The sequence below is a fragment of the Spermophilus citellus genome (genome assembly GCF_964194105.1).
Source record: "Spermophilus citellus genome assembly, chromosome: X".
Lineage (NCBI taxonomy): Eukaryota > Metazoa > Chordata > Mammalia > Rodentia > Sciuridae > Spermophilus > Spermophilus citellus.
The window spans coordinates 106,968,985-106,981,930 of record NC_138190.1 but is presented as its reverse complement, the minus strand read 5'-3'; the positions used below and the strand labels follow the sequence as shown (position 1 = coordinate 106,981,930).

Below are 12,946 nucleotides of genomic sequence, written 5' to 3'. Positions count from 1 at the left end.
GTCTATTAGTTCTTTTTCATAGCAGTAGAATTTAGAATAATGTGACAAGCCAAAATGGGAAGAAGTTTATGCCAAGTCAAAGATTATATATCTGCAGGATCTAATAATACACATTATTGTTAAAAGTTCCTTTTTGATGGATAATTCAGTTCCTTTTTTGTTTGTTTGTTTTTTAGATAACAGTCTCACTATGTGATCAGGGTGGCCTCAAACTCCTGGGATCCAGTAACCCTCCAGCCTCATCCTTTCAAGTAGCTGTGATTATAGGTGTTTACCATTATGCCTAGTTGATAGTTCAATTTCATTTGCATTAACCAATATATGGAAAAGATAAGAAATATACTCTACTACAAAAGTAAGGTAAAATATCATAATACCATACAAAGCAGTTTGTCATAGATTTTCAACTAAAAGGGACACAAATTTGTGCATTTTGAAGTGGTAAGTAAGTTTTTCTAATTAGTTAATGTGGAGTCATTACAATAGAAATACTGGGCTCTAAGGGCTGGGGTTGCAGCTCAATGGAAGAGCACTTGCCTAGCATGTGTGAGGCACTGGGTTCAATTCTCAGCACCACATACAAACAAATAAAATAAAGGTCCATCAACAACTAAAAAAATTAAAAAAAATATTAAAAAAAGGAAATACTAGGTTCTAAAAGTTCTTGACAACTTGTAGAGATAGGCCACCATGTAAGAATTGAATTGGCATATATGCTCTTAAATATATTCAAACATATGAAATATTAGATACAAGAGAAGTGTGTGTATGTATATAAATATATATACTCATACACATTATGTATATATACACACATACATAAATATAGGTATATAAATATATAAGAACAGTTTCAAACTTCATGCAGGTATTACTTTGGAGTTAAGGATCTAACCTGGAGGACCTGGATAGGGGTCAAAGTTCACCAAGGCCCAATGTCATCATTAACAAAAAGGAAAAATATCAAAATTGTTAGAAATATCAAGAAACTAAAGCATTACACTAAATACTTTCAAGTTAAAAATTTTATTCAATAGCAGAATATTCTGAAAGTTTACATTCATGCATTTGTATATAAACCAAATTATCTCCATTTAGCATTAATACTTAGCATTAATGAAAATAGCACATGTGCCATTTTGTGAAGGCAAAAATATCATTTTTAAAATAATCACTGCTATGAGCTCAGATGAAGAATAATTAATTCTAAGAGCAACAGGGTTGAAAACTCTATTTAAATTTATAGTTTATAAACAAATCAAGAAGTCAAATACTCATCAGATGTGTTCTTCTGAGCGATTTCATTATTACTTCTTTAAAAATGGTAATTTTTTAAATCATCTTTGTGACTAATGTTTTTATGTTGACATATTTTAAAGTATTGTTCAACAGTGAGTTCCATTACGAGTAAAACTGAATAACCATAATGCTAATTAGAATATATAAAGGATAATAGTTTGGTTTATTTGAATTATCACATGCAAAACAAGATACTTGCTTCATTTCTTTATATTACATGCAAGAGAGTTAACATGGCTGAGAAGATTTTCACTGGTTTTTTGTAATAGTAAAGAAAGGTAAAACCTTAAATAATACCCTCCAAGGACAGTCAAGTAAGATCAGATAAAAATATGATTTTGAAAATGATGCCTCTGAACATAGTATGTGATTTCATTTAATTCATATTTTAGAGCATGTTATTAAATTAATTCTAATCACAAGATTTTACTGAAATTTAATGAAAATTTTCACTTTAAATGTACTTTAATAGTAAGTCAGGGATTGTCAAAGGATAAAAGGACAGTTGCTTTGCAACTTTAAACTTAGATTTTTCTTCTTCTTTACATCAGTGAAGGTCAAATTTTTCATTACTAGAAATAGAAAAAATGAATACCAAGTCCCCCAAATTTGTTAATAACCTATCACCAGTGACTGGGCTCAGCAACATTAATCGAGGCTGAAAATGAGCAATTCCAAATTAGTAAAATGAAATGACATAGCACAGACACAAAATGAAAAGGTGAACATTGGATGCAAAATTTAGAAACTAGAGAAGTGAATGGTGTTCACAAGACAAATGAGGTATAGACATGAGGTTGGTATTAAGAGATAGCTAGTCAATTTTATCATGCTGCGATGCCAAAGACAAATTTGATTGCCTAGTTCCTAGAAAAGATAAATTTTTTTTTGCTTGGTGACGTTTGCTGCTCATGTGACAGAACCATAGCAACACTTCTGGTATAGACCACAAGCATCTATTGGGTGATCACTAAAATGATTTCTGTGATGACATGCTGAGAAGTTCATATAATGCAGGTGGCATTTTGCTGTCAGGTTATCAATATATATATAGCTTTATCTTTAATAGCAAGACTAATAAACCACTATTTCCTTTTTTCCCATCCAAGTTGTTTTAGTTTACTTCAACTTTAAATAAATGATAAAGGTAATTACTGAAAAGAATAATTAGATGGCATGGAAATAGATGGAGATAAGTATAAATCAAACTATGTGCTTATAAAAAGTTCTTTTTTTAATATTTATTTTTCAGTTCTTGGCGGACACAACATCTTTGTTTGTATGTGGTGCTGAGGATCGAACCCGGGCTGCACGCATGCCAGGCTAGCGCACTACTGTTGAGCCACATCCCCAGCCCTATAATAAGTTCTTACATTATAAATTCTAAAATCTTAAAGACTGAATAACCTGCCAGCAAAATTAAATAAATTGACTAATAAACAGAGCATTCCCCTACCACTCATGAACATACCTGGTCTCCCAGGTGGACCTTGGGGCCCAGGGTTGCCTTTAGGGCCTTCCAGAGCTGGACCTGGAGAACCAGGAGGGCCTGGGGGACCCTGCACACCAGGGAAGCCCTGAAAACCTGGTTCACCCTTTGGACCCGGAAGGCCAGGGTTTCCTGGAATGCCAGGTAATCCTCCATCACCCTTTTGGCCTATGAAAGTAAAATGACATTAGAGAACACATTAAATGGTACTGAATTATAGGGTTGCCTATAAGGCTAAAGCTATTAGTGCAACTAACGAATTCACTAGGGTAATTGCTATCCCACAGTCAATCCCAAACCTACACACAAAAAAATTATTCTTCCTATTAAATATATGTATCTGCTATTAGACATATTTATCAGAGTATGTATAGAAATGCTGAAATAATAACAGATTGCATCCTGAAAGGTACTCTTTTATTAGAACAGAGAGCAATGGTCACATGGCCAGTGAGAAAAAAAGGAGAGAAGAATTTAAAAGTATAAAATATCTGTAATAATAAGTTAAAGATGGCTGGAAATGATACCTAGAATAAATGTTCTAATTTTAAGACTAATGGAAGATAAGGATCTTCAATGGTTGCTCTGTGTCCCTACAGACCCCTGTATCAAAGATTTACAATCCAGACAAAATGTTCTTAACATTTCTTTCTACACCACTAACACTCTTAAGAGCCATAACAGTTGCACATTAAAGCAATAATTTTCATGTTGGAATCATGAGAAGGATATCAGAATTTCTACAAGATATATTTGTGGTTTGAGAAAAGCCTCCACAGAATAGCCAATGGTTATTTCAGTACAAAAACATATATATCCATATGTCTGCTCAATCTTCCTATTCACTATTTAGTGCTTACAATAATAATAAGCACTAGAGAGGAAAGGCAGAGCAAAGGTAGATATGTGTGCACATATATCCATTCAAATATACAAAACATGTTAACAAGGAGTTTAAGAAACATTTTAATTACTGGTGCATATTTCTACAGGATTTCCTTCTGTTATCTTAACATTTTTTTCCATGGGGAGAAAAGAGTGTTTTTTTTTTCCCTCATAGCTAAATGAGTTTCCAAAAGTCTCTCTCATCCCACAATTTTGTCTTCTTTCTGTGTCATTACCTCAGCATTTATTGATGAAGTCAATGAAGAGATATCTACATATAAATTACTTTTATATTAAGTTGCTAAATAAGAAATACTCTAAGGTATAGCTCTAGCTTTCGGTTTTGGGGGTTTGTATAGGCATTTTACAACTTCAATGGTAGAGATGGAAAAATAATTGTACTGGAGAACATTTTCATTTTATGGGTTGATTTAGCATGTTTTAGTAAGGTTTACCCGAAAGTCCTGGGAGTCCTGGGGGTCCTGGGATTCCAAAACCTGGTTGACCTATCAGAGACAAAACAAAACAAAAATATCAAATGGATAATATAACTAAAATAAGGACAAATTATTTTCAGACATTAAAGTTTTTATTAAGTGTTACAACATATATCACTGTATATCGGGTAAAACATTCAGAAGATTTCTTTTCTTTCTTTCTTCTTTCTTTCTTTCTTTTTCTTTTTTCTTTTTTTTTTTTTTTTTTTTTTTTTTTTTGGTGCTGGGGCTCAAACACAGAGCCTTGCACATGCTAGGGCAAGCATTCTACCACTGAGCTACATTCCCAGTCCCAGAAGACTTACTTCTAACACAGAACAATTCTAACATGAGAAAACTTCTATTTGTGGTGTCAAATATGCCTTTATACAATTCTATCTTATAAAATATATAAATGGAATATAGATTGCATAGTAAAACAAATAAATTTGAAATAGCTGAGTAACTTCTTATTGTGAAAAACTAGTCAAGACAGGATTTGGATTTTTTTAGTAAGAAGGAAGCAGCTTAATCAACAAATATCAGCTGATATTCTCAGGGTGAAGAGGAAGAAAATATTTATGGAGGGAAAAATATGTGGTTTTCTTAGAAGGTAAGAAAGATGATGTAATTTTTTCATGGATAAAAAGGGTGAATGAGAATAAACAAAGAGGAAATAAGAGCATTAGGAAAAACTAAAATAAATATAGCACCTGGTTCACCCTTCTGTCCAGCTGGTCCAGGAATACCATCTTGACCTGGTTTGCCCTTTTCACCTGGAGGTCCTGGTGGGCCAGGAAGACCTCCACCGCCTAAAGAACAGAGTACAGCAGGTTGTATCCATCTTTTTAATTCCTTTCCTTCTATCCACCCCATTTTCCCATACTAGTTTCTTTTTTAAAAAAATATTTATTTATTTATTTTTTAGTTCTCGGCGGACACAACATATTTGTTTGTATGTGGTGCTGAGGATCAAACCCGGGCCGCACGCATGCCAGGCGAGCGCGCTACCGCTTGAGCCACATCTCCAGCCCCTCCCATACTAGTTTCAAATAGTTGTATCCAAAAGACATAAAGTGCTTTTGAGACACTCCTTTAATTCATGAAATCTTATGAAAATGAAGAATGAAAAAAGAAGAGGGGATAATGTCATAAAGGAACAATTTAATCACTCCGTATTCAAAGCTTTTGAGTTTATCATTTTAAAATTACTATAGAATATACAAGAGTATGATGTTAGGTGTAACAGGGTATATTATAGGGCGTACATGGGCCAAGATATGTGATTTACTTTAGGAGTCAATAAAAAAAAATCTGCTTCACCCCTTCTAAAAAATATATCAGAGCTTCCATCTTCTATTATAGCATACTCAAATCTACTCTTCCAGGAAAAGGTGAGCCAAGAAAAGAATGTTCCATAAAGATAATTTTAGGTAAATTTATTAAAAGTCATTCATTTTGTTCTTAATATTAAGCACTAAGTGAATGATCAAAACATTTCCATGCTTTGAAAATGTTCACAATTAACCATGATTTGACTTTCCCAAATTGAATATGATAAGCTTTAGTTTTATAGAACAGCAAAGTCTTATTTTTTTATGCTCACCTACAGGACCAGGTTCTCCTGGAAGGCCAGGATTTCCAGGAGGACCATTAATACCTTTTGGTCCAGGAAGGCCTGGGGTTCCTAGAATGAGATGGACATCATTACCCTAGGTACATGTATGACTGCACACATGGTATGACACTATATCATGTATAACCAGACAAATGAAAAGTTGTTCTGCAATTGTGTACAATGAATCAAAATGCATTATGTTATATATACCTAATTAAAACAAATTAATTAATTTTTAAAAAGAACACGTTATTTTCTACACTTAAAACATTGCCTCTAATAGATGCATAGTATTCTATAGTATACAATTGAACATTTAACTATTTTCTTTATGTGTTGTTGATACAGTTGGTTGAATTTATGCCTTTCTATATTATATTAGTAACTCTATATCTTAGCAACTTATATGTATATATTTATGTATGAATTGAATATACACTTATTTTGCCACATGCTCATATTGGTTAACACTATCAGAAACACTTTTTTATTTTACAAACTATAAGCAACGATGCTGAGGAATGATTTTAACCAAATTATATTTTTATATCATGTACATGAACAAATATGTAACAAAATCCATTGTTGTATAAGACATAACAATAAAATGAATGGGGAAAAATAAAGAAATACCACACCACTTTGAAAGCTACAGTTCAAATTTAAAACTTATATTGATAGAGAAGACATCTGGCCTTTGGTTTTTGGGAATTGGCTTATTTCACTTAGTATGATATTCTCCAGTTCCATCCATTTACTGGCAAATGCCATAATTTCATACTTCTTTAAGGCTGAGTAATATTCCATTTTGTGTGTGTGTGTGTGTGTGTGTGTGTGTATAATTTTCTTCATCCATCTGTTAAAGGGGCCTAGGTTGGTTCCACAGAAAAAAACAAAGGCTGAATGCTTTCTGATATGGGGATGCCAATCCACAATAAGCGGGAGGGGGCTAGGGAAGAATAGAGGTACTTTGGATTAGGCAGAGGGGAGTAAAGGGAGGGGAAGGGGCATGGGGTAGGAAAGATAGCATAATAAATTAGACATTAATACTCTATGTGCTTATATGACTACATGACCGGTATCATCCTATATCATGTACAACCAGAAGAATGAAAAGTTATACACCATTTATGTGCGATGTATCAAAATGCATTATACTGACATGTATAACTAATCAGAACAAATAAACTTACAGTGTTAGCACTGAAATAGTGAGGAGCAAAAAGGAACTGAAAACATGTTGGTGACTTCTGGAAATTCTTAAGAATAATATTAAGCTTTCAAATTATTTATCAAGAGGTTGCCTTTATTATATATAGTCATAAGCATAAAAAAATCTACCACCATATTACACTGGTAAAATTTGTAGGATTCCATTTCACAGATGTTTAAATCTATTCATCTGCTGTTTAACATTTGGGTTATCAGGTTTTGTCTTGGTAATGAATATTTCTGCACAGGACATTTTGTGGATAAGTCTTAATTTATCTTGGAGTGAAACTGCTGGGTCACTGAGTAAAGTATATGTATGTTGTATTTTATAAAAAATTCTGCCAAGACAATTTACATTTACAACAATGTATAGGAAATCTAGTTGTTACAGATCCTTGCACAACATATATAATACTATCAATTGTTTTAATAATAGTCATTCTGGTAGGCATGTAGTTCCACCTCAATGTGTTTTAATGTACACTTCTCTGATAGTTAATGACATTGGTCACCTTTGCATATACTTATTAGCCATCTGGTATCCTTTTTTTGTGAAATGTCTGGCTCATCATAAATCCCAAATATTAATAATCTGTCAGACATACATTTTGCAAATATTTTATCCTAGTCTGTAGCTTTCCTATTCATTTTCTTAATGGTGTCCTTTGATATACAGAAGTTTTAAGTTTTGATTAAGTTTGACCTATTAATATTGTTTTCTTTTACAGTCACTGCTTTCTGTATCCAAAGAAAATGCTGCCTATCCTCAAGTTAGTTTTGTTTTAAAAGCTTTGATGTTTTAGTTTTTATGTTAGAACTAAGATCCATTTCAAATTAATTTTTCTATACAATGTGACATATGAGTTTAGTTTCATTTTCCCCATATGAACATACACGTATTTCAGGAAAGTTGGCTGAAAAGATTATACTTTCCCATTTTGGATTTATTTGGTACTTTTATCAAAATTAATTTTACTACATAATATTCTGTTTATTTATTGATCCTTATGCAATTACATCTTGAAATCTGGTCCTGAAACTATGTTTTTCTTACTTTTTTTGGATGTTCTAAATCCTTTACATTTCCATACATGTTTTAGAATTGGTTTGTTAATTGTTTTTATAAAAACCTGCAGGGTTTATTAGCTGGAAATGCTTTGAGCTTAGGGGTAACCATAGGGACAACTGGCATCTTAACAATTCTGATCTCCCAATGCATGAATATTCTATATATCTTCATATATTTTGGTATTTAAATTTTTCTCATAGCTGGCTTCATAGATTTTAGTGAACATACCTCACAAATATTTTATTAAATTTACCCCTAAATTCTGGGGTCAGCCAAAATGGATTAAGTCAACTGCAGCCTGTTTTTCACAACGATTACAATACTACAGCCCTTTTTCACAATAATTACAATTAAAAACTGGACAGAATACAAAAGCAAGTATTCAAGTATTCAAATAATCTGAAAATAAACACTAGCAGACATATTTGGAAAGGAAGTAAAAATCTTAAAAAATGTGTAACAAATCACCCTAAACCTAATAACTTAAAGTAATACTATTAATTATTTCACAGTTTCTATAGATAACAACCCAGGTACAGATGAGCTAGGTTCTCTGCTTAGCATGTTGCAAGGCCAAAATCAGGGTGTTGGTTTAGCTAGGCTCTTATCTATGGAATTGCACTTCTAAGCTCATCCAAGTTGTTGGCCAAATTTGGCTTTGGGGTTATAGGACTGAGGCTCCTGTTTTCTTGAAGATTGGTTGCTGGAAACCATTCTCAAGTTCATTAGGCCACCCATATTTTCATTCTGTGAACCATTGGTACATGAACATGGAGATCCTCCCTTATGTGGAATTCTCTTTCATAGTCCTCTTATGTCTTCTTTTGCTATCAGTTGCAGAAAACTCCGTCTTTAAAGAGCTTATGTGATTGTATTAGGCCTACCCAGAATTATCTCCGTATATTAAAATGAACCTATTTGGGAACCGATTTAGGAACTGATTTAACTATATCTGCAAGATCTTTGTACAGCAGTACTTAAATGAGTCAATCTTTCACTGAATAACTAGGAGCAATGAATACGGGGATATATTGATATTTTATCTATTATGTAACTGAAAAAACAAATAAAAGCACAATAAGAACATTTCCTAAAGAGTGATAAGATAATTTGCTGCCAACAGAGTTCACTAAAAGAAATAATAAATAAAATAAATTTAAGGAAGTGACACCAGAAAGGTTATACATTGAGTAAGGCCCACATTGAGGTCTAAGACTAATGACAAAGAACATAGGAAAGTATACATTTAATTAGTGCAAAACCAAATTGATTCTCAGAAACTAAACTATCTACTACAATGATATTCAGCACTTTTCAAATAAATTTCACAAATTTCAGTATCTTTATCCAATATAATCCACATCATTCAATAAACAATAAATAATACCACATTTGAATATTCTGGAAAATGTGACTCTAATTCATAAGAATAGAACTAATAGTAGCAATAGACCCATGAATATCTAGAATGTTGGAATAAGCAGAAAAAAAATCTTCAAACTACTTATAGTAAATACATTAAATAATCTAAGGAATTAGACTACTTAATATATCTAGCACAAAGAAGAATCTTACAGGCAAATATGTATACAGTAGGTGAAAAATAAGAATTTTTGGAGAAATAAGGTTGACTCTAAAAAGAAAATGGAAATAAAAATTTCTCAGGAAAGTGGAAGAGATTAAGAGCATATTGAATAGTAATTCAAAGAGCAATTAACAAAAATTGTATAAAAAATTTTAACTATACTATCAGTCAATTTGCCCTAATGGACACTTAGAGAACAATACATATAATTATAAATCGTAAGTTATTTTAAGTGAACAGGGAAAATTTACCCAGACAAACCATAAACTGGGCCATATGATGTGTCTCCATAAGTATTAATAGTTAAATTATACAAATTATATATTTTGACTACAACAGAATCAAACAAAACATCAATAATTAAAAGATATCTGAAAGCTCCCAAATATCTATATTTTGAGCAACAAAATTCTAAATTTCCTACCAATAGCATCAAAAATTAACAAGGAAATTAGAACTTTTTTTTCAATTAAATGATAAAGCACAAAGGAACAAAATTTGTGGAATTCATTTAAATGCTCCTTATATGGAAAATGCAAATTTAAAGTTTCAAACATGTCTATTTTAAAGACAAAACTGAAAAATCTATTATCTAAGTTTCCAATCAGAGAAGCTAGAAAAATAACAGCAAAATTAAATTTGTAAAAAGAAGGTAAGAAATAATAAAGATATAAGCAGAAACCAATTAAAGAAAAATCAAACCACAGAGAAAACACAATTCAAAAGTTAACTTTTAACAATAAATACAATGTAATGAATGCCTAGCAAGACTGATTAAGAGAAAGAGAAAACACAAATATAAATATATATTTTGGTGGTACTGGGGATCAAATCTAGGACATAATCTAAAAATTAGACCCAACAAAGTCCAACAATAACTTAAAAATAATATATACAGCATAACCATCTTGGAGTTTATCCCAACAATATTAGTTTGTTTTGACAAAAAGTCAATTAGTGTAATTTGCTATATCAATAGAAGAAAAAAACATGATAATCTCTGTAGACTCAGAAAAAAGAATGGACAAAACTCACTCTCATTCTTATTTATTTTTGTGGTGCTAGGGAACAAACCCAGGGTCTTATACCCACTAAGCAATTTTTCTACCACTGAGCTATATCCCAGGCCCCTCATGCTTATTCTTGATAAATATATACTGTCAATAAATTAGGAATAGAAAAATTTTTTATAATAAGACATAGAATGTTAAATTTAATAGAAAAATAGTGAACATAGTCCTCTGAGTTTATGAAAATGATAAAGATGTAAAATAAACTACTTTTATTAAATATTGTGCTGGAATTATAGCCAGTGAAATCAGACAAGAAAAAGTAATAAGATGTAATATCTAAGGTGATGTTAATTTACAATAGCAAAAAATCTATTAGCACACTCAGTATTAATAAATGAAATCAATAATTTCTGTATATATACATGTTAAATATTCCCAAATCAATTATTTCTATCTACTTACAATAAAAAATTCCAAAATGAAAATGAAAAGGCAATATCATGGCAAACACTATAAGAAGGTATTAAATTTCCAGACATAAATTTAACAAATGATTACCAAGATTTATAAAATGAAAAGTGCAACACATTGTCGAATTAAGTTAAATACCTAAATAAATGGAGATAGTACATATACATTGAATTGTGAGATTAAATATTGCTAAAATATCAATTCTCCTTAAATTTATCTAGATTTATTTCTATCTTAATCAAAATCATTAAAGGTATTTTTCTAATGGAAACTGATAAATTATTCCCAAATTCATATAAATGATGTAGATTAACTAAGACAAGCTTTGAAAAACTGGAACAAAGTTGCTCTAATTAAACTACTATGTTTTAAGGCTTACTATAAATTTACAGAATGCAGATAGCATTGCAATATTTTATTAAAATCAGAATATAAAATATGCCAACTGAAGAGAATACAGAATGTAGAAATAGATCCCCATAAATATAGTCATTTGAATTTCTGAAAAAGGAGTAATTGCATTATTAAAATAGTGTGGAGCAACTGATATCTGTATGGGGAAAACTAAAAAAAAAAAACATGATTGTTACCTTACATTATAAAATAGTGTAGATCATAAACCTAAATGTGAAAGTTTTAAACATTAAAGGCTGTAAAAATTAGAGAATATTTCCAAAGCTTTAAATAGGCAAATGTTTACTGAATAGGATACAAAAAAGCACTAATCATGAAAGAAAAGACTGCTACAATGTAATTTATTAAAAACTAACAACTTTTGTTTAATACATGACAGCATTCAGACAGTGACTGGTAAATCTGAAACAGGGAGAATATACCTACAACACATGTATTTGACAAAGGACCCATATCCAAAATATACAAAGAATTGCTCTTTTTTTTTTAAAGAGAGAGAGAGAGAGAGAGAGAGAGAGAGAGAGAATTTTTTTAATATTTATTTTTTAGTTCTCGGCGGACACAACATCTTTGTTGGTATGTGGTGCTGAGGATCGAACTCGGGCCGCACGCATGCCAGGCGAGCGCGCTACCGCTTGAGCCACATCCCCAGCCCAAGAATTGCTCTTAATCAATAAGAAAAAATGGTAAATAACCCAAAGAAAAACGAACAACAACAAAAACTTCAGCAGACACTTTATAATGATACTATCCAAATGGCTAATAGCATAATATGAAAAGGCATTTTTTGTTATGAGAAAATTATAAATCAAAACATAAATACATGTCCATCAGAATAGCTAAAAATTAAAAAGAGTGACAGTATCCAGTGATGGTCAGGATATAGATAACAAGATTATCACACATTGCTGATAGGACTGTAATTTATAAAACCACTTTTAAAGACTCTATGGTACCATCTACCAATGTTAAATGTACACCTACCCTATGATTTTAGTAATTATTATTTTTTTTTATTTCAGTAATTGTACTACTAAGATTTTGTAGAAAAGAAATCATGCCTGGGCTGGGGTTGTGGCTCAGTGGTAGAGTGCTTGCCTAACATGTGTGAGGCCCTGGGTTCAATTCTCAACACCCCATATAAACAAATGAAATAAAAGTCCATGAACAACTAAAAAAAATTAAAAAAATAAAATAAAAAAACGAAATCAGTACTTATGTCTATAAAAAGACATGTAAAAGAATGTTAAGAACATTCTTTTCCATGATAGTCCCAAACTGGACACACCTAAAAGTCCATAAAAAGGAGAATGCATAATTAATTGTGGCAGACTTTCAATGGACTATTACATAGCAATGATAAAGAAGAAACTACTTAAACAAGAAACAAAATAAATGACTCAAAAGATACAATG

The 12,946-nt window shown here is 31.4% G+C and overlaps 1 protein-coding gene across 1 annotated transcript in view; it reads right to left on the bottom strand.

The window, feature by feature from the left end:
• Positions 1-12,946, bottom strand: part of COL4A5 (collagen type IV alpha 5 chain) — a 221,814-nt gene that overhangs the window by 26,785 nt on the left and 182,083 nt on the right. Inside the window, exons 38-41 of the mRNA XM_081276854.1 lie at positions 5,756-5,836; positions 4,863-4,961; positions 4,129-4,179; positions 2,771-2,956 (exon numbers count right to left, since the gene is read on the bottom strand). Coding sequence (XP_081132980.1) covers positions 2,771-2,956; positions 4,129-4,179; positions 4,863-4,961; positions 5,756-5,836 — 417 coding nt within the window. The remainder of the gene's footprint in view (positions 1-2,770; positions 2,957-4,128; positions 4,180-4,862; positions 4,962-5,755; positions 5,837-12,946) is intronic.